The 26585-nt window shown below is 39.1% G+C and overlaps 1 protein-coding gene across 1 annotated transcript in view; it reads left to right on the forward strand.

Moving 5' to 3' along the window:
• PLCXD3 (phosphatidylinositol specific phospholipase C X domain containing 3) overlaps positions 1-14868 on the forward strand; it is a 170239-nt gene extending 155371 nt beyond the window's left edge. Inside the window, exon 3 of the mRNA XM_030330620.1 lies at positions 9084-14868. Within this exon, the coding sequence (XP_030186480.1) occupies positions 9084-9237 (154 nt within the window). The 3' untranslated portion in view covers positions 9238-14868. The remainder of the gene's footprint in view (positions 1-9083) is intronic.
• Positions 14869-26585: the final 11717 nt, after the last annotated feature.

Consider the following 26585-nt stretch of genomic DNA (forward strand, 5'->3'; position numbering starts at 1 on the left):
AATGGAAGAGGAGCTAATATTTATGGAGTTCTGATCTTTCAGGCATTATGCTAAATTTTATATACATGTCATTCCATTGAATCTTCACGTTCATTCTCTCTTTTTATTCTGTTTCAAGAGTGAGGAAGATAAAGCTAGAAGAGTTGAAGTGACTTGCCTCAAGTAACACAAGTATAGATGAGAGTGCAGGGTGTGAATTCAGAGTCTGCTCCAAAGTCTTCACTCTTCACCTCTATGCTGTACCACCTATCTATATTATATTGTTTTAGTTTATTCTTGCAAAAACACTATGAGGCATGTACCATTATATGCCCAACCTACAATGGAGAAACTTCACATTGGGGAGGTTCCATAACCTTCCTTGAGGTCACATTTCATTAGTAACTCAGATAAGGCTCTGTCTGATTCTAAAGATTTTGCTTTTTCCACTGCCCCTATATCGATTGTTGGCAGTCCATTAAAACTCGATAAATACTCACTTAACTTATGAGTCCTTAGAGAGTAGTTTTTATTTAGCCTCACGAATTTATAAGAGTCCATGGAATGTTTCCATTGGAATTAAAGTGTGTGTCAAGAAAGAGGCCAGCAGCTAGTTCACGAGGCCAGAGGAAGCTTTGGGGACATCTCCATTTGCTTCCATGCAAGGCTATTAGAGCAATTCAGCAATGTCTTATTTGCAGCAGTTCAGGCAATTCCAGAATTAGTTCCATAATTAAGGCAAAGACCATGTCTGATCCATATCTGTATCTGTCCCAACAACTGCCACATGGTAAGTACTCTGTAAACATTTGTTGACAGTACAAGGGACTACATGAATGTGATGGAGACCAGTGGTTACCAGGATTTCACCTTCAAGGACCTTTTACCACATTTTCCCCTCAGAGAGCCTGTCCTCTCTTAATAAATGTTTATTTGATAAGTAATAACTTATCTCCCCATTGTTAAAATTAAATGCATACAGAATTCCACTAGAACTGCCAATAAACAATAGGTACTCAACACTAAAACTGAATTAATACCATGATCCTGCCAGCACTAAAGAAAAGTGGCATTTCAGTTAATGTGTGGGACGACAGTTCATGGGTGACTGATTTCTGTGGTGGCTTACATTACAACCTCTGATTATCCCCCCAAGCAGGGAATCATTGAGAGCCAAGGGATCAACCTGGAGAGTCCTTGAGATGTTTGTTCCCAGCGAAATCAGAAATGTCAAATTTGCTTTCAGGGTCCGTTCAACTGTGGCTCTTTTGTAGCCAATGGAAATCTTTCTGAAGAGCAGACAGGCAGGACAGATGCCCACAGATAGAAACTGTACTGAATGAAGTCAATTGCTTCTGAACTTTGAGTACCTGAACATTGCCCCGAGTGAGGGGCTATCTGGTGTGGAGGAACAAACTGAGGTGAAAACCCCTGACCCCGCACAGAGGTGTTCATCATCGTGAGCTGCTACCCTTGAATGAAAACCCGTTGTGTGCCTCCTGGCAATCTAAATCTCAACATCCGGAAGGGTCTCTGTGTTTAGAATTTGCAATGCTTTATTGCTCGCTTGCTCCCTTAAAAAATTAGCAGACCAGAGAGTCCCTGCTCAGTGGGAAGCTGACCCCTCCCCCTCTGTTCTCCAAGCAGGGTTACAGCTTATGCTGCAACATTGGCTGGGAGCAAATGATGAGCCTGCAGACACAGGACATTTTATGAGCTCTAAACACCATTCTTCTTGTAGTTTCTATGATCTTGTTTGAATTGAAAATGAATTTTTAACGGTTTTGTTCCACGCCACAATAAGGAGCTCCTGTTGCCAGCATCAAAGGAAAGGAATGGCGTCCTTTGCTTTGATTTGACTGCATTGCTTTTTGCTAAACAAACGCAAAAATAAACTAAACAACCTGTCCGGCATGGGAAGGAGGTGAGATAGCTTTCATGTACTCGTGGAGACTTGGAATGTATCCCTTTAAAAACTTAAAGCCACTAGTAAGGGTGATGATGAAGGCAGGTCCGTCCCCTGCCTGATATGCCTGGTATGACAGCAGCTCTTATGTCCTTATCCCATGGCCCCCAAAACATGTCTGCTTTCATGGTTGTGCTGAGTCACGTTTAAACCACCCTGTCCCGAGAGACACCCGGGTGGTTCAGTCGATTAGGCATCTGACTTCAGTTCAGGTCATGATCTCATGGTTCATGAGTTCTAGCCCCACGTCAGGTTCTGTGCTGTCAGCACAGAGCCCAGAGTCTGCTTCGGATTCTGTATCTCCCTCTCTCTCTGTTCCTTCCCTGCTCGCACTCTGTCTGTATCTTTCTCAAAAATAAATATTAAAAAAAAATTGAGCAACCCCGGACCTTACATTTGAATCGTACCCTCATAGATATCATCACTTTGTGTGTGGGTGCGTCTACCTCCGAGTGCTATTATTTCTAATTTTACAATTAGGGAAATTTGGGATACAGAGGGTTTGCATAATTTATGCAAGATTATAAATAAAACACATTACTATAGTCAGGACCAGAACTGAAGTTTCTCTCTTAATACCAACCCAGGTTTTGCTTTCCTGTTATTTGTTATTGTTTTGTTTTTTTCTTTGTAACAAATCTCTTTCCCCTACTAGACTGTATGTGCCGGGAGAGCAAGGACTGTGTCTGTTTCTGACCCCCACTGTGTTCTCAGCACACCGTAAGAGGTGCTTCATAAATATTTGTTGAACAGATGTCTTTATGAAGCTACAAATGGAGTTTTAAGCAGAGAATCTAGAAAAGTCAAGGAGAGAGGGCTTTCGTCCTTTCACTGCCAGAGAGGGGAAAATTCAGACCAGCTATGTGTGTAGTCATGCCTTTAATTATTTTCTGTTTTACACCTAATGGCTGCAGTAATTTAGTTCTGCAAGTATGTAGTGTAGGTCATCGGAAGGCACAGGAAGGCTTTAGTCTCCTACTTAGGAAAGCTCAAGTCCTCTAAAATCTCTAGAGTTGTTTGTGAGGGCATTTGTCTTATAGATAATTCATGACTTCATTCTTCCTCTGTGTGCAATTCTAGGGGAAAAGGATTTTTTCAAAAATGAGCTATTTTCATCAGGCATAAATCAGATATGCAGCTTCCTGAACAGAAACAGGTTTAGCAAGGAATGATAAGCCTTGTATTTTAGGAAGTTATGATTTATGAGATAACCCATCTGTCTACCTGAGGTTATTTTTAAGCTTCTTTCAGGGTTTAAACCTACAGATGCAAAAGCCCTGCCTTTTATCACTGTATCCTTTGGTGAATAAAACACCAACCTTTTACGCAAGGGCTTCTCTTTATTTTGTCTTTCTTTTCTTTACCTTTTCAAGTGAAATTTCTAAGCTTTCAGAAACAGCCAGACTGACAGGAAATCACACTTTAAAATATGTCGGACTTGATTTTAATTAATTGGTCCTGGGTGACTCAGTTGCTCATGGAAAGAAAGACCTGTGATCGTAATTTTAAACTTTGCTGATCAACAAAAATCCATATCTCAGGAGAGGCTGGGTCTGGGACAGGCAGTAATGAGGCCCTGACATTTTCATTTGTAATCTTTATCCCCAAGGCCATCAGAGAGTTCTGTAAAAATTAATGAAATGAATTTGGAGATCCTATTTCATTCAATAAAAGAAACATGTCATTGTTTAATTAAATACATTCAAATAAAATTCACTGAAAGATGCAAGTATTTTATTATCTACAATCATTCATTCATAACTGCAAAAAACCCACAGTTTCGAGAAGTTAGAGAAGTAACATACATAAAATGCATTTGTGGTAAAAGTATTATGAGTATACACACACACACTTGAATATAAATTTGACATGGATTCCTAGTATATCTAAATCTAATTAAATGATAAGTAATTAGAATTAATCATGAACACTAATATGAAATTGATAGTAAATGAATCTGATTAAGTTTAATTCTGATATACTTTATTCTTATAAAGATAATGGTCACTACTATCATTATTATTACACAGACTCTCCCAACACTGTATGTGTAAGGCAGGGAAAATCATTGTACAAATTGGTCAAGTTAATTTAAAACACACACACACACACACACACACACACACACACACACACTTTCGTTCAACAAAATAGCGTGAATTCACAAACTCAAATCTGTGGCAGTAGCCACAGTGAGGAAAACCGAGCAGACTTTTCACGAATTATGTTACTGCATACATCTCTATTCCCAAAGTAATTTAAAAACATAAAACCTGTTCATTTACTCAGTAAATGTTTATTGAGCACTTAGTCTATGCCAGGCACTGCCATAAGCATTGGGGATACATCAGTGGGAAAACAAACAGTCCTCCTTCTCAAAGCGATTGCAGTCTAGTCGGGGAGACAGATATTGATCAAATACATAAATATAATTACAATTCTGACTAGCATTTTGAAGCCGTGACATTTAAACTATCACCTGAAAGACGAGTGAGGTGGCCAAGTAAAGGGGCATAAAAGAGAAGACATTCTAATAAAAAACAGGCAAACAACAAAACAGCATCTACAAAGTTCCCTGAGCAAACTCAGGCTGGTCTAGAAGCAAGACTGAGGACGTGGCTAGAATCCAACCAGGGGAAGAATGACCGGAGACGCAAGTGGAGAAGCCGCTAGTGGTAGTTGTTTCATAGGCCAGTTAAGGATTTTTACCTTTGTGCTCAGAGCACAAAGAAGTGATTGAAGCATCCTAAGTAGGAGATTGACATGAATTAATAAGTCAAGGTCAGCACACTGAGGGTTGCTGAACTCAGTACTTTCAACTCCTGTCTTTTCCTTTAAATCTTTTCAGAACCGATTCTCAAAGCCAACGCTTCAGAAGACCTCTGGCCGCCATTTCTCTCCCCTCTTGTTGTTCCTTGGAGGGAGGTTATCCGGACTCCTGCAGATGTGCCTGTTTCTGCCCTAAGAAGCCTGCAATCTGTTTGAAGATGCCTTTCCTCGGGACAGCTCCACAGTCCAGAGAAGGGCTTTGAGGCTTCCTTTGGTTCTGAAACTGCTTGCTCTTTTGCCAACTTAATTAGCATCTGTAGCGGGACAGGCATACTCAGATGTTTGCCACAACCGTGTGCCTAGAAACAAAGCCCTTCCCAGGACATTTCCCTAAAACCCTCATCACCAGTCTTGCCCTTATAGCACCAGGACCTCTCTCCTCCTTTCTGTCTTTGATTGGGTTTGTGGACGTTGGAAAGAAATCCCACAGGCTCATTTTTCCATTACGACTGTATTATGGCTAGGTGGCTGTCAGAATTTCCTGCTGCCTTCCTTCCTGGAGACTCTGGAGACTGGAGCAGGGCATTGCACAGGCCGTCCCTCAGTGGATATTCGAGACAGTACCACTGACCAAGAGCTAGACACTCATCTTAGCACTTTATATGCGTGACTCTAATCCTTGCCCATCTCCGGACAGACCCTAGGCTTATGCATGTACTTTCCCTTCTCTTGAAATGCCTTCCCTCTTTATCTAATGAGTCATGACCAAGTTCAGATGCCACCTGTTTTGTGATCTATTCCTTAAATTCTTCTTTAATTTCTCCTAAGTGACATAAATTATTTCATCTAATATGCTCCCATGGAATCCTATGCCCCTGATCATTGTACCATATTATATTGTTACAGTTGGTTTGCATCCATTTTGCTTGTTAGACTTTGTGACATCTGAGACCAAGATTTCTAGTTCAACATTTAAGTTCCACAAGTGTGGTTTTTTTTCCTTTTAGGTTTCAGGTATCGTTGTAGGTACAGGCAGTATACTGGTGACTATGATACGATTTTTGTTTTTTGAAAAGTGTGCAGGCACTGAAAGAAAGAGGCATGGAAATGAATTATCTCAACGCTGTGTGCAATGCATAGTCACAGAACTATGTTTAAAGGATATAAAGCATAAAGAAACGAAAGGGTTCTTCACCCAGACTTAAGTGGGAGGGATCAAGATAATGGCTGAGCCAAATCTTAAAGGGCAAATAGAAATTAGTTAAACCAAGAAGAGGTACTGAAGAAGGAATGGTATTTCATAGAAAGGTAAGGCCTGAAAAAATGCTGAGGGCATGATGAAACCACAGGGTGTGGTTAGGGAAAGATACAAGCCTCTCAGTATTGCTGGAGAACAAATTAGCACGTAGGAAGTAATAACAGACGAGGCCAAAGAGGGGTGTGTGTGGTGGATGGTGTGAGAGAAGTGTGGACAAATTCATCTACACTGCTGGAGAGTTAGGTGTATCTTGTAGGTGAGAGAAGAGTTTGTGGTTGTTTTTGTAGAGAAATAATGAAAAGAGACTGTCCCGGTTGTAGCGTGGAAAAAGCACAGAAAGGACTGTGGGGACAAGGCTATGGCAACATTTCTCTGAGAGAGATGAAGTTTTGAACTTCAGGGTGCTTCTAGGGAGCTGCAGTTAGAACCCTCTTCTCCAGAGGTATGCAGTACATCTTTGTTGAATGAATGAATGATTTAAAAAACTACAGTTTAACCATCTTATACCATGAAAATTGTTACACTGGGACAATATTTTATTAGTACCAGAGTAGGTCACTCTATACAACACTAAACATAATCAAAACTTGGTAATTAGCTGTACATCTTGCATTGTCAATATCAATATTGTGCCCAAAGGGGCAAACCTTGGTTCTTGGGAGGGCAAAAGCAAAATCAACTCTTTTTGTGTATAAAACACAGATATATAAGCAGTATATCAACACAGTCTATCATAGAGCAGGAGAGTGAGTAGGAAAAACTATTTGTAAAGGCTCCATAGGGGGGCCATCATGAAAATGGGTTAAGAAATGCCATTCTAAATAATTATAACTTCAGTAGCATTCGCTGGTTTTAATACAGTATATTGAGTCTTCTTATTTAATATAATTCTACTTAAAACTGTCTGAGTACTTGAGATCCAGCCTGGCATTATTACTTGTTTTGTCTTTGGTATCATACTGTCTTTAGGAAAGTATATCTGAACAGAAAAATAGAAGTATTCCCACAACTCAGAGAAATGGCATTTTAAATGTAAAACTTTTTTTTCACCTGAGGCCTACACGCTATTCCAAAAGGATGTTTCATCGATCCTCAGAGCAATCTATTTTATAGGAAACAGAGCAGAGTACTTTCACATTCTCCTAACATCTCCCTATGGGGATGATAATGAGTTGCTAAATTCAGGCCCAGCGATTTTAATCTTTGAGTGGTAGAAGGCATCTGAAGAGCTGTTTCTGTGGTGGTCATGGTTCTAGGATGGGAATTAGTTGCTGTGACCTTGAACTTCAAGGAATCTAGTGAACCTGCACACAGTTAAGGTCAATACATAATGAGCACTGGCCTCAGGGTCATCCTATTCATGCCACCTCCCACCTCCCAGTTCCTCCCAGGAAATGCCCCAGTTCGGATAACTTTTTCCACAGAGTGTCCATCTTTTCTAAAATGCCAAGACGATTCTGCATTCACAACAGAGAGATATCTTCTGCTCTGGCAAGTCCAGAAGAAAAAGTAATGGAATTCAAACCCGAGTGGCTGCACACACATAGCAAAGGCATCTGCCTTTCTAATCAACTTGAACACACTTGTGTCTGTACTTAGGGATCCAGATTTTTCACTGTAAGGTACAATTATCTTCTGAAACTGTTGCTGTGAAGACCAAATTTCTCCACCTGCCAGTCTATTCTATGAAGGCATTTAGATCCATGTCATGCTCGTTTAGAAGCAATTGGATCCTCCCCTATCTGTGTCCAATGGGAAAATGTATATGCTGAAAAACATGGATCAGAATTTTTAAGGTATTATCCACCAGATTAAGGTAGTCCAAGGCAGTCGACCCGGTGTTGCCTGGGATAGTGGAGTTTGCTTAGACCAGATATGCTTTCTGAGATCTGGAGAAATGGGTGTCTATTCCATTCCGTACTTCTGCTTCACAAACCGAAAGGGGCATGGCTTCCTTTTTGCCCTGATTTTCATAATTACATGCTCCTGATTTTCCTTCTACCTCTGTACCTACTTCTCTTTTTCTTTTCTTGAATCAAGTTTTCTGCTCAACCCTCACGTGATCTTCAGATTCTCTCTTCTCTTCTCCTTCTGCAAAATCAGGTAATCTTATCCACTCTTGTAGCTCTAACTCTTCTATGATGGCTCTTAACAGCACTTTGTGTCCTGAATATCAGATCTTTTTCCAAGTAGACACGCTACCCCTTTAGGGCCATGGTGGTAACTGAAATGCTTTCCCTAGATATTCACATGACTAACTCCCTTGTCTCCTTTAACTTTGCACAAACATCCCCTTATCCATGAGGCCTATAACCCACCCTATTTTAAGTTGTAATCTATACCACCCCTCTCTACCTGCACATTCCTAATCCTTTTTTGTCTCCATTTTTATAGCTCTTATTCCCTCCTATCAAATGACATAACTTATTTAGGATTGTTATTTATTGTTTGTCCCTCTTTATTGGAATGTAAGCTCCTCACAGGTGAATATTTTTATCTTCTTGGTTCATTTAAGTTTTCCAAGGGCCTCCAGTGGTATCTGGAATATAATAGGTGATCATTAACTGCTTAAAGGATGAGCCCTGATTGTATTACGTTAAAATGTTTTTCTGTATCTACCTTCCCACCAGCAAATCGTGCACTCTTTGGATGCAGAGGTTTTTTCTGTTGTATCTATTTACAGTGTCTAGCGCATTTTCTGAAAATAACAAGCTCATCATAAATATTTGTTAGGCGTACGTAGTCCTCTCTGACCTCACCACGCATGCCTTTGCAGGGTTTGAAATCACACCATGCCAAACTAGAATACGCGTGCAAAAATGTTGTATTCTCAGTGGGAAAACTGCCCTATAAACTCTCACAGCAACTGAGATCTCCAAAGAGGAAAAGTCCAATATGGACCGCTCTAGTGAATGTTTCTCCTGCAAAGTCCCTTCAGAGGTTAAAAATCTACCATTGTCCATTTGGCTTTTTTTTTTTTTTTTCTATTCTGTGTCTATAATTGGGACACTTATTTTAATAAGTTAGAAAACTAAAGTTAAGCCTGGGTATTGTAAGCTTGAAAAATAGTATCTTGCCTCCTGTGACTTCTCTTTTTCTTTCCTTTCTCAGAGCTCTTCCTGCCATGATGCAGTGGGTCCGCACACAGAAGCCAGGAGAGAGTGGCATCAATATTGTCACTGCTGATTTTGTAGAACTTGGGGATTTCATCAGCACTGTCATAAAGCTCAACTATGTCTTTGACGAGGGAGAAGCCAACACTTGATAGTACCATTTGGAGCATCCACGAGTAAGATAGAGAAGACTCATTGTATTAGGCATATTATCTATAAACACTCTGATCTTCCTATTCCACTGAGTCTCTGAGGGGATTAGGCTGGTAGTGGGTGGGGAAAGGGGGAATCCATTTCTTCAGTGATGATTATCATACTCTGCATTACTATAAATACTTCATTTCCCATTTGATGAGCAAAATCTGCTACTAGTGTTAGGGATAAAAAAAGACCAGTGAATTTTGTTTTTCAGAATTAGTCTTTGTAACGTATAACTCATGAGTGTTTACTTGATTGCGTTTCCGATTTCAGCCTAGGGCTCCTACACTGTTTCCACTAACTGAACCTTTCCGCTCCCTCTTTCGCTCGCTCTTTTTAATCAGCTGCCATATGGGACTCAAAACAATTGAATGCCCAACGTAATGTGTATTACATCGTTGTACTGAAATTTGTTTTTGTGAAGACTTGGTATAATATAATATTCTATAGTCGTCTGCAATTGGTCGATCATTGCTAACTTTTGGTCATAGAAAATATGCATCAAATCAGTTTCCCTGCATCAGTAATATTGGAGGCCATAATCAGTAATTTTTGTGTTATATGAATATAACAGTGTTTCACAGTGTTTCTATTTAAGGCAGCTATAAATATAGAGTAAAAACTTTTTTGAAAGAATGATTAGTGCCAACCCTGTAGTGAAAAATGGAGGAGGGAGAAGAGATGGATGCCATTTTAATTCAGGAATCTCTTAAGTAATATTGCCCTGCAAATCCTCAGTAAGTAAAAAATTATGACAGATGTGTTAAAATCAGGAAGCTCTGAAAAGAACTCTTACAAAATCTCCCCTATTAATTCTCTTGATTAAAAAAAAGGAAGGAAAATGAAGAAGAAAGAAATGAAACATTGTGCAAGCTTTCCTACCAAATTGGCATCTCCGAACATGTAATTCTAAATCTCAAATTTTGAGGAACGTATTTCGAGCAGCTTCAGTTCACATTTTTACTCGAAGTTGAGGAAAGTTGAGAAAAGAGGAAGGGTTGCAGAAAGAATTAAAAAGTTTTTGAAACCATGTATAGCGTAAAATCTTAAAGATCCATGAAATGTTTTTAGGAGATGCTTAAATACATGGGGTGTGGGCAGACACAGTGAAAATTAGCACTGACTCATCACTTCTGGGTTCTATCCTACCCCAGAATCGAGCCTGGGGCAGAGGCAAAAGTTTCACAGAACCTTTCTGTGTCTCAACATTTGATATAGTCCACATCTACAGAGAAGGAAAATGATAACTCCGCTTTGAGCCTTGCTCCCTCCTTGGTGTCTTTGTGATATTTGACAACTCTAAAATATTCTAAAAGAGCACAATAACCCTTACCGGTGTGCCTCACAGGAATACTGTGAGGCATTTCTAAAAATCTATAAATTGCTGAAATTCTTATAATTATGAATTGTTTTAACTTCGTGTTTAGAAATAATTGCACCTCAAGAGTTTCCCGGGGAAATGCGTTCCACGCAAAGTAGGGCCATAGGAAAATAGAAAAATAAAAGCATGTCTGCAGTTTTTAATTAATTTAAACATAGGACATACGGTTTGATCCCTTACACCTAGGTAAGGGGGTTGATCCCAAGATTGTGTCAAGATTTTGAGTAATTAAGAGCTAGTTCTAAGGTTATAAATACTCACTGTCAGAAAATAGTATTTTTTAGCAGCTGCAGGGAGGAAAGAGAAAATTTTCACCCTGAAGAGAATGTTTATGAAGAATGTGTAGTTGTGCTTGGGAGAGCTGCAGCAGCATGCAGACGTGCAACAGTTCCACATTCCAGTTGTGTGTCTGTCGTGCCACCCCCAGTATGCCGACACGTACCCACTCCTGCCGGCAGACAGATACAAATGCGCACAGACACACGCAGACACGGGTAAAATCACAGTTCTCCTTTTCCAGGGAAAATATTGGTAATATTTAATCACTTAATTTTGAGACTGAAACCCTTAGCAACGTATGAAAAGAGTGGTTAAGACCTTTGAACGTAGAGTAGCTGATTATCTTCAAATATTTTTGTAAAAATATTCTGGCTTGGGACTTAATTATTCACAAATATGGTTTTCTTTCCACCTTCCCTCCTCTTGCAGTTTATTGTCTTTTTATCTCTTTCACCTGCTCTTAATGTGCAGTTGAATATGAATCCTTTTTAAAGGACTATGGATTATTGAAATTTACATTCTGTCAATTTGCTTTGTGAGCAGATCTTCTCTCTGACAATTCATTATGCATCCCTCGGGAGGATCTTTAGCCAAGCACACTTGCAATGACACAAGGATTTAACTTATAAATATGACAGAAAACAAATCTTTCAACATATTAATGAGGAATGAATAAAATATAGGGGTAACTATGTTGTATTTTCTTGAACTTAGATGCTTTCTCATAATGTTTGCTTAGAATTAGCTTTGCCATATTTGTCATTTGGGTGCTGGAAAAAACAAACATGCTGAAGCATTAGACTAATTGTGCAGGTTTTTTTTTTTTTTTTTTTTTTTTTTTTTACTGGAGAAAGCTTTTTATTGCTGTTAATGATATGCACGCAGAAACCTTGTCGGACAAAAGGTACTTTCAAGTCAATGTTATGGTTTCCATGTGGACATACAGTCCCCATGTAGCAGGCACCGAGAATAAACGGACTTGCCTTCATTTCTAAAGGCGGGAGCAGGTCGAAGTGGACCATGGGTCCTCCAGCTAGAGGGAGAGTCGCCAGGAGGGAGTCCTTGGAAAGGGGAACAGAGAGAAGGTGCCTTTGGCTGTCTTCTGCCTACTGGCTCTGCCCTGAGGCGGATGTAGGGAGCAGGCTGTGGGCCTTAAATAGAGTGGGGGTGAGGACTAGTATTATGCAATCAGAGCTGACCCTCAGCCTCTGCTCCTTTGTCTTCGCAGGGCATTGTCTTTCCAGAGAACCAGGAGCACAAGGGCTACAAATAGGCCCCAGGATGTAGGCGGTATATCTTGGTGCACTTTTTGTTTGGCTTTTTCTTAAAACTTTATGTCACAAGTCCCACAAGACAAAAACAGAAACAAAATCCAACCACTACCCAATCTGCAGTAGGAAATCAAAGGAGTGGGTGGGATGAGGGAAGATAGGCAAAGAATATCATTTTTTTCGTTTGCTTTCCTGTCTGTAATTTTGAAGGACCGAAACGGCGAATACTTTGCCATTATCATTTATGTCTCCCTTATTACCACACATTCATACGAGTGCAGAGAATGAGGAGGCATCTTTGAAAAGCCTTAGGATATTTTGTATGATGACCTCAATATTCACTTTCAGCCATACTGGGAAAACTCACTTTTCATAGAGCACCACCCAGCAGTGAATGTACTAGAGCATTAAGTGTTTGGCGTGTATGTGCCTGTGTGTGTACACGCATAGAAACACACGCACACACATACACACACACGGGATGCACATCTCACACGCATTATTCAAGTTACAACTGCACTCTCTAATCACCCAACCTGATTCTATTGCCATTTTAACTCTTAAAATCAGTATTTCCTTATGTTAATGGGCATAAACATAACTCAGATATTTACATATTCAAGAGGAGAAAAAAATCACTAGAAAACCAGTGAAAAATGAGACCATCATAAATAAGAAATGACGAGCAGTGATAGTCTAAATACATTGTCAATTACGCTTCAAGCTGGAGAATTGAAGACGGACTTGAATCAAAGTTACAAACATCTTGACTTGAAGCTGTTTTCAGTTCTTTGAGGTCCTAACATGTTTGAGCCAGAGTTACCTGTTCAGGTTCTCCCCTGTTAGCATTCCAGACTGGAAAGTTGGAGGTCTCAGGAAATGCATGTTCTCGTGAGTTTCCAGTTCTATAGTTCTACAGATGCGATGATGCAACCTCCTAACCTTTGGTTGCTCATCCAAATGAGAGCTTCATAGGTAGAGTGCTTGACTTTTGAATCACTAACAGAAAATAATGCACAGTGTCCCTCAGGATATGCTAAACAAGGTTTTTACAAGTATTTTATTTGACAGCATTTTAGTCTTTCCGACTAGATTACAGTGACACAATGGTGTAGAGGCTATATTTGCCATAACTTACTGGTGGCTCCTGTGTTATATACAGTTTTAAATAATGCTCTAAATCGTTTGTTTTCCCAATGACATCAATAAAATGTTCTGTAGAATTTGTAAAATGTATTGATTGAGTCTGTTAAAAATTGTGCAGTTTTTATTTCATTTGTGGTACGATTTTATAGGTATTAGTTCTAAATGTATATTTGTATGAGTCAAAAGTATGTGCTTGTATGTGGTTTGTGTGTTAATATATTGTATCTTATCAAAAATCAAACTTATCCTAAAGAAAAAGGGCACATTATGACCAGCCTTAACTCATTGCCATTTTTTGTTGTAATTTGGGATAAAAATCTGAAGAGAAATTATGTTTTTGTCTGAAATGGCCTTTGTAAAAAAATCATGTAAGGAATGTGCTTTAGAAATTATCTGAGCTCCCCCAAGCAAATAGTTCAGCTTATGGAGTACAGGAAGCCTCTCAAAAGTCTCAAATGTCAATGTATTTATTCACTTCATTATCATGCAAAAAAGTTAGATTCACATTTGTTTCCATCAGCAACAGAACCAGTGCACTTCAGAAGTTGTTCTTCCAAACACGGAACCATTCCGCTTATGAGGGATAAGTCTTCCGTGAAAGATTATTTCTTCAGACATTTGCTTTTTAAACATTGGAATTCTCAGTCAAGATGAACTGCCGAGGCTCTGTGAGAGTCACTAGAGACCCATCAACATTAGGTGGTTCCAACACGGTTCCCTTCTCAAAACACAGGTGTACGACATCCTTTTACACCTTTGTTATCTGCCTGCGTGTAGACTAACAATAGAAAATGCAGGACTAATTCAAGGATCTGCGTGAGTTGTCATGCTCAGAGCAAAAACTTTGTAATCTTCCTTGAGCCTGGTATCTGGGTGTGGAATATTAATCAGTCTTATTTCCTCTCTTTCTCCATCCTCAGTTATTTCTTTTCCATATTTAGTCTTGCCAGATGAAACACAGGACACGCAGTGAAATTCAAATTTCAGATAAACAGTATTTTTTAGTATGAGAATTTCCAAAACATTTCATGAGACATACCAAAAACTTTTCATTGTTTATCTGAAGTTCAAATGTAATGGGATGTGTCCTTTTTTTTTTCTTTTTTTTCCTCCTAATCTGGCAACCCTATCCATCCTGCCTCTCTCTTTTTCAATTGGGCTACCTATAAAGGGTGAGATCCTACCTCCCTCCGAACCCCTATGTTAAGATATCCTATGGAAATCTATAGTCCTAATACCCTTCCTGAAGGAAAATGTTGGTCCATGCCAAGTTCCATGAATGCTTTACAAAAGACCAACTCAAATATAGGTGGCATAATCAAGTAGCTCTATAAGATTAATGCCACCACATTCAAAATTTCCCTTCACCCTCCTGTTTCGAGATCTAAACTCTCCCCCACTAATCCCTTAAGTAACATTCCCCAGTAACTAGGACATCCAAAAACACCTTAAAAATGCCCCTTGAGGGGCACCTGGATGGCTCAGTTGGTTAAGTGTCCCACTTCAGCCCAGGTCATGATCTCATGGTTTGTGGTTTCTAGCCACGCATCCAGGCTCTGTGCTGACAGCTCGGAGCCTGGAACCTGCTTTAGATCCTATGTCTCCCTCTCCCTCTGCCCATCCCCCACTCAAGCTCTCTTCTCTCACATGTAAAAATTAATTAATTAATTAAATTTTTAAAAATGCCCCTGGAAAGTGGTAGCACCTTCCAACTCAATACCAGGACCTCTTTTAAAATTCAATTTCTGGGGTGCCTGGGTGGCGCAGTCGGTTAAGCGTCCGACTTCAGCCAAGTCACGATCTCGCGGTCCATGAGTTCGAGCCCCGCGTCAGGCTCTGGGCTGATGGCTCAGAGCCTGGAGCCTGTTTCCGATTCTATGTCTCCCTCTCTCTCTGCCCCTCCCCCGTTCATGCTCTGTCTCTCTCTGTCCCAAAAAAAATAAATAAACGTTGGAAAAAAAATAAAAAATAAAATTCAATTTCTTTTTCTTCAGAGAGTAACGAACTAATCTATTACTCCCCTCGTTACAACCCTACCACAAATTATTTTTATCAGTTTAGAGCTAATCATCTATGAAATTATAGGAAATCTGACATAGAAAGAACTCTTTTGATTGCTAAAGAGAGAGAGAGAGAAAAAAGTCTGGGATGTAGATACAGACTCCTCAGGAGACTGGGTTGGAATTGGGCAGGTGATAGAATATGGACCTTGACAATGAACCAGTACCCCACAGGGAGACTTGCCAAAGCAAATTATAACAACCAGCAGTTTTTTGGAGGAAATGAGAACTCAAGACATCCCAGAGTAAGAATAATGAAATCTAAGGCCAGTTTCTAGAACAGTTTGCAGAGAATAGAACTATGTTGGAATTCCTAAAATAGAATTTTCAAATACTCTTGTATCCCACAGTGAATCCGTGACATGATCTAAATGTGGTTGGTGTTTGGGAACAGTTTTGGTACCTACCTCCTCTCTTAACATTCCTATGAATGACAAGAAAATCCAAATTTCTTAATGTAATATTTCCATCTCATGGTCCCTGCTTGTACACATTTGCATTGATTTGCTTCATTTCTAAAGGATGAGAATTTGCAGAGCTGGTGACATTTCCTTCACTAGACCAGAAATTCACCAGAGGGAGACAGATCTGTGCCTTCTCTTTTTAGGATCTGGTCACTGATACTTTAATAAATGTGGTATAAAGAAAATACATACCTACCACTGTTCTGTTTAGCAAATGTGAATCTTTTGGATAAGATTGTTGTTCTTAATGTAAAAAAAGTTTCTTTGTATCCAGTGAAATGCCTAATAAAGTGCTGGTACCAGTTATCTTTATTTTTTTTTTATTTCATAGTCATCAGTGTTGCATTATAAGTCCAAAAGTAGATCTCTTAAGTAGAACATGACTCAGAGCATGAGAAAATATAATTTTTTTAAAAATATGAATCATCGTGTAAGGATTTCCTCTGTGAAAGGATATATTCTCCACCAATAAAGGCAATGCCATGAGTACTGCCATTGCATCAAAGTTAGGTATCTCCAAATCTAATACTCTCAGCCTCTGATATTACCACAAAGAAGACCAATATCAATACAACAAAATTATATTAATTTACTATTATTATTATAAGATACCATTTTGAGGTTAAAAGCTTAGGGTAAATGAAATCTACTTTTGCTGAACCTTCACTATGCCCAATGTGTGAAACACTATTTCAAAAGGGAAATGCCTTTGTATTTCACCAAACAAACCCTATGTATTGGAGTTCAAATCAGCCTTAACACAAAATTTAAGCATTGTAATAGTATTTTAAAGACAACCCAGCAAAACAAAACAAAACAACATGTGGTCCAAGATAATTTTGGGGATTGAACTTGAACATAAGTGTCCCCCAAAACTCTGCCTATTATATACATTGGTGGGTTCATGACATGAGAAGATTTCTATTTATAAAGCTGTAATGATTTCTACATTTGTGAAACAGTGTGTATCTGCAAATAATACTCCACATAATCATATCTTTGTCCTTAACATTGCAATAGTTGATCAGAGCCGTTATTCAGTCAGTTATTCAGCAAACATTTGCCAAGTACCTGCTGTATGCTAGGCTCCTTGCTAAGCACTACAAACGTTTCTAAAATGTTCCTTAGGAAAAGGGATGAAGCACATCTTTGGTACTTTCTCAATGGAGCTAACAGGTGGCATCATTTTGTCCTCCAACAAATAAACGAAAACCAAACATACATTTATTCTCAATGATCTTTTCAAGGTAATATCCCCAGATAGTAAAACTGTTCGAACACAGTTGTTCCTAAAAGCCTAAGAAGAAAAGGACAATTTCTGCAGTAAGCATAATTGGAAATTGGTTGGTCAGGGTCATACATGAACGAAGACTGGATTCCCATCCTCTCTCTGCCACATTCCCTGTCATCATGCGCAGGGCATTGTGTACAAGCTTGGCTGCCACATTCTAACTGTGGCTCAAAAACAGCAAAAACTAGAGGCTCTATCTCTTCTCCTTCCTTTGCTTGCCTCCAGGACTTCAGATGAATTTTTTTCTCGCCAGAAGAGGCTGACCGCATAAAGCAAAGCAGCCCCCATAAATTGTCTCTTCCACACAGGATAAAAATGGTGATGCTCCCTAGATCAAAGGAGCGAAAACATCATCTGGAATTGGAGGAAATACTTCTTTTTAAGTAGAAAGACCGTCCTGCAATGGACGGTTTCAGCATTGGGTCTCTCAACATGTGCCTCAACATAGTCCTTAGTAATAAGCCATAATAAAGGCTGCACTGGAATCAAGGGCCAGAAGCAAACCTAAATGTAACTGGCACTTTCTACCATATTCATCCTTCAGTGGATAGAAGTATTCCTGGAACCATCTGGAGCTGGCTATTAAGCAAAGATGAACCACATCAAAACTACATTGAATTCTGGAAAGTGGGATTTAGTACCCTAAGTGACAGGGAGAGAAGAAGAATGCCAATGCCGGCAGTTCCCAAAGAACTCCTTGGCAGAATGCGTATTCTCCCCTCATACTTTTTCCCTCATAGAAATGTGTAAACTTGACCTCCTGGGGTTTTACTGAGAAATGATGAAGAGGAAATCTTTTGCCTCAATACAAGTGCTCAGCTATTATTAAACTGTGCTCTTTCATTTTTGGAGAAAAATGTGTCTGCAGGATGGTTTTTATTTTAGCAATAGGAAAAGGCAAAAATATTAATATAGAACCAACAATCCTTTTCTCATTGGGCTATAGGATTATGAATCTTTGACATAAACTTCGACAAGAAGAGACACATCTTAGTAATGTCCATACTCCCAGGGCATGGCAGTTATTACAACATGTTTGGAAGCAGTGAAATTAAATTGTGACCAGATGTGACTCAATCAAATGGTAGACAAGTGCTTGATGAGGGTCAGGTACATGCTGAGCACTGTTTGGTGGTGATGAGGGTTCAAAAAAGTCCAAGGCAGTATCCTCTACCTCTTTTTCCTCCTTGGAGAAATACTAGAAACATTGGAGGAATTTAGGAGAAAACATACTGCCTAGCGTTCTCTCCAAGGACAGAAAAACCTCTTCTCTTAGCTATAAAGTCAACTGAGTCTTTGCAAAGAATATTTACCCAAGGGAACTGGCTTATGATGCATCTATTTAAAAAGAGCTGAGGAAGGGTGAGGGAGGGGGTTACATTTTGAATATGAACAAAATCTCTTGCGAAATTTTCCATTCTTCTGCTTGTAGATACAGGTGAGTTTGCATGGATACATTATCTAGAATCCCACAGACTCCTGCTTCTATACAAGACCTCTGCTCACACACCCTTTTGGAAGACTGTTCCCCTCCCCACACTTTCCTGAGTCCCCAGAGGATGTTTCCTGTGTACTTAATAAAAAAACTCCACAACTTTCAGCGGCTGGCTGTTGTTATTTCCTCATCTTGATGTTCACTTCAGCCTCCAATATTTGCCTCTTTTCCATGAGGCCCAAGAATCTGCCAGATAGGCACTGCTTGTCTGGTAAAGCCCTCAGGTGCCGAAGGAGTGAGCAATCATGGCTGAATGAAGGTAGGTGTGAAATGTTTCTCCTGCCTTTATGTTACATTCTAATAGAGGGTCTCTAGTACCCTGATAATTACCCAAATTCAAATCTCTCTCTTTCTCTCTCTCTCAATCTCCCTCCCTCCCTTCTCACCCTACTCCCTCTCTCTGTTATGTATGGGCTTGGGACAGAAATTAATTCCAGAGACAGCCACCATGCTATTCTCAAAGTCATATGCTAGTCTCAAAGTCACTACTCCCCTCTGGGTACCAAGGCTTTCTTCCTGGTCAAATTTATTTTCATGAGTTTGCTTTCTCTCAAATTATTCTAGGAGGTTTCTTGGTTCTTAAACAAATAGGCTTCTGATGGACCCCCCCCCCCCCTCCAATTCTGTTATTTAGACCTATTCCCAGATGTATGTACCTTAAAAGAGCCAGCAGCTCTGGCCAGCAACCATCTCCATACAATGGGCAAATGACAAAATTGGGTAGAGGACTCTAATGTGCAGGTTCCCAGCTTCTGTTTAGTAGGAGTCCTCCTTCCTTTATCCACTACAAATAAAACTTATTTCCTCACAATCTGATGAGCTCGTTCACAAGGAAGTATTAAAAGGACTTAAAGTGATGTTTTTCAATGTTACTTACTTCAAAGAAGCATTTACAGAAAAGTAAAAAGTAAAACTCGCAAAATAATTTATCACAGGATGGCTTTCATAAGGGAAAGGCTAATGGATTAATGTCCCCCTTCCCCACCTGTGAGTTATCTTGAGAAGCTCTATGAAAACACCCAGGACTCCCTGTTGCAATTATCAAATTTTATCGTGCATACAATTACCTGAATCTTAAAAAAAATACAGTTTCTGGTTCAGCAAGTCAGAGATGGGGCACCAGCTTTCCTGTATCAGACTTAGCTCCTGCATACGAGTAGGATGTCGCATTCTTACTGATAGAATTTCTTTTTTTTTTATTTTTTTTTCTTAAGTTTATTTATTTTTGAGACAGAGAGAGACAGAGCATGAGCGGGGGAGGGGCAGAGAGAGAGGGAGACACAGAATCTGAAACAGGATCCAGGCTCTGAGCTGTCAGCACAGAGCCCGACGCGAATGGCCAGGCAGATTTTACTTTCTCAGTCCAAGATAATTTTTACCTTCTCAGTTTGTGATGGAAATAGAACTCTAAGCCCCCCAAAAGAAGGGGCTATTTTTCAGCCTAATCAAAACTGAAACAGAAGCAATTTGGGGATCACTGGATCTGGGATCTCACACAGTATCATGAGGGCTTGAATTTTCTCCTTCTCTCAGTTTTACTTTCCTCTGCATTGAATATATTTAAGGAGGGTTTTCCACATTGAGTCAAGATGACCAAACAGCACTTCTTTTTCCCAGTAATTTCAACCAAAAAAGCAGAATTGAGTCTGACTGGTCTGAGTTGGGACTGAAGTCAATTTCCCAATCAAGCACCACACAAATGAGAATGGAGTGAGATGGGAGATGGTCGCGTACAAGGAAAATCAAATCTCTGCTAGGTGTGAGAAGGTGCTCCTGTCAGGCACAAATATGGATGTCCTCTAGCAAGGTTTTCCCATCACCTCTGAAAAATCATGCCCTGTGTCGGAGCACTGCCTTTACTCATCGGCTTGACCTTGATTGCTTTGACTTCAGCTCAGAGTCCCCAGAGGAGATAAGAAAGTCAAAATTAACATCAAGAAGATTTTTTTTAACATCAAGAAGATTTTTAACTTTTATGTTTTGGAGGGTTTTTTTTTCCACTTTTTTATTTTAAATGATTTCAAACTTACAGAAAAGTTGCAAAAATATTAGAGAAAACTTCCGCATATACTGTCCTTGGAGTCATTTTTAATTTTTTTTTAATGTTAGGCTCTTCTCATCTGGGAAATAGTGTGTTTTAAAGCATTATTCAAATTCCAGAAGCAATTAGGATGTCAGTACTGAAAACTTTAAAAATCTATATCCCTGAAGCCATTCATATAATAAAGTAGGTCTTCATTCAAAATGCACAATATACTAAAGCACCACAGAGAATATAAAGATTAAGTCGGTGGCTCATATAAAAAGAGGAGAAAGGAAAATCCCTAAGATATATAAAATATGAGAGGATATTATGTGTGCTGTTTAGTCCAAATAAGATGCAAGTTAGATTTCATGCTGTGGAGAAGTGACAGGCAATTCTGAGCAAGACCATTTCCAGAAGAAGGTAATATAGTGAAATTAATGGTTTTATAATGGGAGAAATTATAGCCTTGGTAGCACCAAATCATTTTTCCCTAATCAACACTAATCGCAGGAGGTCCAAAAGTCATCAGCTCAGTCCTTGGGGTCACTCTTCAAATCATGGGATGAACAGAATCTACCTGATATCTGAGATAAAGCATTTCTGAAATAAGGAAGTGAATGAAGGAGAGTGTAGGGTGTGTATCTGTGAGTGTATGTGTGTCTGCGTTAATGTTTGGAGCTCGATAGGATTTTCTGCAGGATTTCTTCTTCAAAGTTACTTATTAATAAGTGAATTGAAAACTTATTAGGCACCTCCATCTAATAAGACTCCTCACAAGGCCACATTTCCAAATTTGGGTCACCATTTCAGCAGCTACAATTTCTTATGATGCCGCAAAAAGAAAAAGGCCTCCCAAATAAGAACTATTAGATAAAAACACGTTTTTACACTAACAGTGGAAATATAAAAAGATGACTAGCAGCCATGGGGACATGAATGATTTTTGTGTTATTTACCAGTGAATCCCCAATACCACACAATAACTGTGCACAATAACTGTGCACAATAACTGTGTATTTATTTCCCAGGGCTGCTATAACAAACTGGGTGGCTTAAAACAACAAATTTATTCTCTCACTGTTCTGGAGACTGTAAGGTGTTGACACATTTGGTTAGTTATTGCTAGGAGATCTAGGGAGGGAAAACCATCCTATGCTTCTCTCCTAACTTCTAGTGGTTGTAGGAAACCTTGACATTCTTTGGCTTATGGATGAGTCACTTTGCCTCCATCGTCACACTGCCTTGTCTTCCATGCTTATGCCTATGTCCTCTCCTCTTCTTACAAGGACACCGCTCATCGCATTTAGGGACCACCTTAATCCAGTATGACTTCATTTGAACTAATTACATCTGCAAAGACCCTATTTCCAAAGTAGATCACATCTGAGATTCTGGCAGACACTCTCCAACCTACCACCAATTAGTACATTTCTTAAAGAAATGCTGGAATAACCACAGTGTGTTAAGAAATAATATCAGTGTATCATCCATCTGCCTTCTGATAAATTCCCCTATAGTTCAATGGGTGGGCAAGCTGTTCAGTAAATTTAAACCAAAACAGTGTCAAATTAAATTCAAATCTCTAGTGTGTAAAAACCCACTTGGAGCTTCTTTCCTTACAGACTGACGATATAAAAAAGCCTGGACACCATAAACAACATTCTCACATTGTTACTATATAACTCTGAAAAATAATGTTCTAACATACTCTGCTCAAATAATGTGTTTTTTTTCCTACAACCTCTCCCCTGTTACATATCTCTGTAGATGTCTTCTCAAGGAGAATGACTACATGATTAATAATCCTTTTATCCTTTTTTTTTAATTTGCCGTTTTTGGTTGCACTTCGAGAGGTATAATAAATTTGTGTTAACAAGTTTACAGAACAGCATCTAGATAGAACAGATTTGTTGTCTCGTGGTTCCATTTAGATAGTAATAAACTCTCGTGTTTCCATGAGGAGCAAACAAGGAAACAGAAACTGCATAGTCATTTGGACAGGGAAAAATTAACATATATAATTATTAACTAAAACTGGAGATTGAAGTGATAGAGTATTGCCTAGCATTCAGTAAGGAGAACCAGAACTCTAAAGAGTATAGAAATAGCAGAAACAAGAAGCACTCTCAAACTCTAGATGTGAGACAAAACATCCAAAAAAAGAGGTCCTCTCACAGTGAAATCATATCTAATTGGGCACTGCTGTGTCACTGGAACTTAATGGCAATCTGCCCGCTGGAGAAAGCCATCCAGAGGGAGATGTTATGCCTCAGAACTCATTGCATGTTGCTCAAGTGGGTGCAGAAGAAACCACAGACAGGGGTCTGCTCCACCAGAGTCTCTGCTGCAGAGCCATTCCTAGGGAAAGCTGCTGGCCAACGGGTGTTTCTGAGCATCGTGCACTGAAGGAACACAATGCCAGAGAAGCCATACGCTGTAGGAACCCAACATTAGAACAATCATTTGGCAGGAGGCTGGCAAGAAATACAAACTGAGACCAGGAAGGCAATAATACGTCCTTCCTTCAGGTCCTGTGATATTATGACTAAGAAATATATACAGTATTTGGTTTTCATCCACAATTCTTGGCTCACAGCTCCCAAAACCTTGAAATTTCCTAAGTGTTGATAAAGGTATCTTTTGTTATGTTAATGTGGTGACTTTTGGATTCCCACCTACGAATGGGGGCTGTTTGCCAATGAAGCCAATCACATGATTAGAGGGTTAGAACTTTCAGTCCCACTCCCAGAAACTGCAGGGAGGAGAGAAGGACCAGAGGTTGAATCAGTCACCAATGGCCAACGATTTAACCAATTGTGCCTATGTAATGAAGCCTCCAGCTTGGAGAGAGTATGGAAGCTCCTGTGCCTTTTCCCCATGGCTTACCTTATGCACCTCTTCCATCTAGCTGTTCCTGAGTTATGTCCTTTTATAATAAAGGTAAAAATGTAAAAATGTTTTTCCGAGTTCTGTGGGTGGCTGTAGCAAATGAATTGAACCCAAGAATGGGGTCTTGAGAACCTCCTCGGTTCTCATGAACGTCGAGTATGGAGGACGACAGTCTTTGTAAGATTGAAACTTCAACCTGTGGAACCTGATGCTATTTCTAGGTAGTGTCAGAATTGAGCTGTGATTAATTCTTAGATACCTTATTGGTGTCCAAGAAGTGTTTGATGTTGTATAGGAGGCCCTGCCAATACATATGTTGGAATTAGATCCAAGAACCTAAAAAGAGTTCCCCTCCAGTGTGTTCTACCCCTAAAACTTAACATTGTGCCAGCTGAAAAAGGAAATCTATTTAAAGGACCCAACTATATTTTCACAACACAGGCAATTAGGTGTTGATTTGGAGCTATAAATTCATAACTGGCACATCTGGACATCAACTTCCTTAGTTTGCAAACTGAATTTAATTATCTTTCCATGGCTTAATGACATATTCTAGACTGCTAACTTTTAGCATATTTTCATTGCTTAATGACATATAGACTGTAAACTTTTATAGGGAAGAGAAAGTTTCTCTAAATTCCACAAGTGCTAAGAGAACAGCATAACATTGGAGGTCAAATATCTGATGTGTCCTATTGTGACATTTCAACATAGTGATCTTCAATTCTGGGCCAATTACAATGCTTTTTTATCTTTAATATGAATAAAATTGAAATCATCATTATATAAAATTATTTTTAATTCAAAAGTCTAATTAGCATTATATCTACTTTCAATTATTTATTTCTCACTTCATGCTTTTTTTTAAAACTCTTTATGACTACATTGTTGTTTCTTGATAACTGTTAACACTAGGAGGATCTAGCCTGTATTAATATCTTTTATGGACTAGTACTTTCCTTATCTCATCTTATTTAATTGTCAAATATTGACATTGGAATTTAAATATTATCATCTCCATTTTCTTTATTTAGAGAAAACAAGACTTTAAGTTTAATAACTCTCCCAAGCCTTCATAAGCTAATAAATGGTTGAACCAAGATATAGATGCAGGCATGAATGTATGTATCAATGACTCATCAGGCCCCCATATAGCCTCTTGAAGAAAATAAGACAAGTGTTAAGAAAAAAATTATAAAATAGTTATACCATTGCTACTGACTATTTGGCTTTTTTCCCCTTCAGTTTTAAGGCCAGAGAGCATTATTGCTTCTTGCAGAGTTAGACCAGATAAAGCGGATCAATGATGATTATTTTTTAATAACATACATCATAACTAATGATGCTTATTATGTATACTTACAGGAACTAACTGTAGTCATTTTTTCCACTTCACCTTCTTGTTTCCCCATTCCATTTTACTCAGAACCTGGTGTTCATAGGTCTTCTTCTGTTATCACCATCTGACTCACAGAGATTCCCTGTTAATATCCAGGGAAGGTGAAGCAAAGAATAAGCTTATCACCAATTCTTGCAATTATTTCCTTGGAGATTTAATGGAGTAGATCAATAAAGACAACTATTAAGCGGCAACGTACAAGAATAAAGAAGCTGTGCAAACAAACATCCTGTAGATCAGTGGACATTAATGAATCTTCTCCTTCAGTAACTTGCTTTAGAACCTACCTAGGAAATACTCCACCCTGTCTTTGAATGCTTAAAATATTTTATTATTTGACAAAATAAACACATAATCCACACATTGATTAAAATGTTACATATATTTAATTCAAGTGTATTGTGAAAGCTCACAATGCCAGCAAGGAACTTTTATAAGTAACTCATTCACTACTTGTTGAATACATATTATGTGCTCGGCTGGTGCAACAATGAACAAAACAGACAAAAATCACAGCTGTCCTAAGGCTTAGAGTGTAGCATGGAAGACTGACTATAAAAATAAACAAGTAGTTTTATGGTATATTAGAAGGTAATATGGGGGGAAAAATAAAGCAGGAAAGGGATATTGGGAACGTGTAGGTGACTACAATTTTAAGTGGGAAGCTGAGGAAAAGTCTTACTGAGAAGGTAGCATTTGAACAAAGACCATCTTTGCTCAAAGGTAAAGTGAGCCATGTCAACATCTGGAGAAGAACACTCCAGGCAGAGTTTATCAGACATCTCCTATGCATCCCTGAGACCTTCTTGGCCTCATCTGTGTCTTGTTCCAGTTTTATGTGGACTCTGATGGATATAATTTCTTTTCTTCTGCCCCAGGGCTTCTTGTTGATGTTGCTGCCGACCCTTGGGCACTTAAACCCACAATTGCACAAGTTGGAAGTGCAGGGGAATTAATGCCCATGTGGATAAACTTTAACCAATGCAAAAGACGAGCCTGTGGATAAATTCTTCCCCCTTAATGTTTCCCAGGAACACTGCTGCTTAAGAGTGCAGTCTACTGAATCAAACTAATTGCGCTAAATAGATGGCAGCTCAGTGTGTCCTTGCATTGGTTCTCCATCCTTTTCTGCATCTTTCTTCTCTTCTGTGAGAAAGAGAAATATCACATAAGCTCTATGCCTCTGTTTCTGGGTAGCCTAATCTAAGACATAAAAGGAAAAAAGAAGTGCAAAGTCCTGAGGTAGAAATATGATTGACACACTAAAGAACAGCAAGAAGGCCATTGTGGTAAGGCCAGATGGAGCAAAGGGAAGAATAAAAGGAAACTAAGTCAGAGATGTCATTGAGGACCAATCATGTAAGGTCTTATAGACACTGAAGAACTTTGGCATTGGTTCTGCCTGAAGTAGGAAGTTATTGACATGATCTGACTTATGGTTTAACCGGATCACTATGAACACTCTAAGAGTGAGAGGAACAAGGGTAGACATGGAAAACCAGTTAAAAATCTTCCCTAAAAATTCTGGTAAGAGATGATGGTGGTTTGGGCCAGTAGCAGCAGAGATGAAGAGGTGTGGTGGATTCTGGTTATATTTTGAA

Source organism: Lynx canadensis, chromosome A1 (assembly GCF_007474595.2).
Source record: "Lynx canadensis isolate LIC74 chromosome A1, mLynCan4.pri.v2, whole genome shotgun sequence".
NCBI lineage: Eukaryota > Metazoa > Chordata > Mammalia > Carnivora > Felidae > Lynx > Lynx canadensis.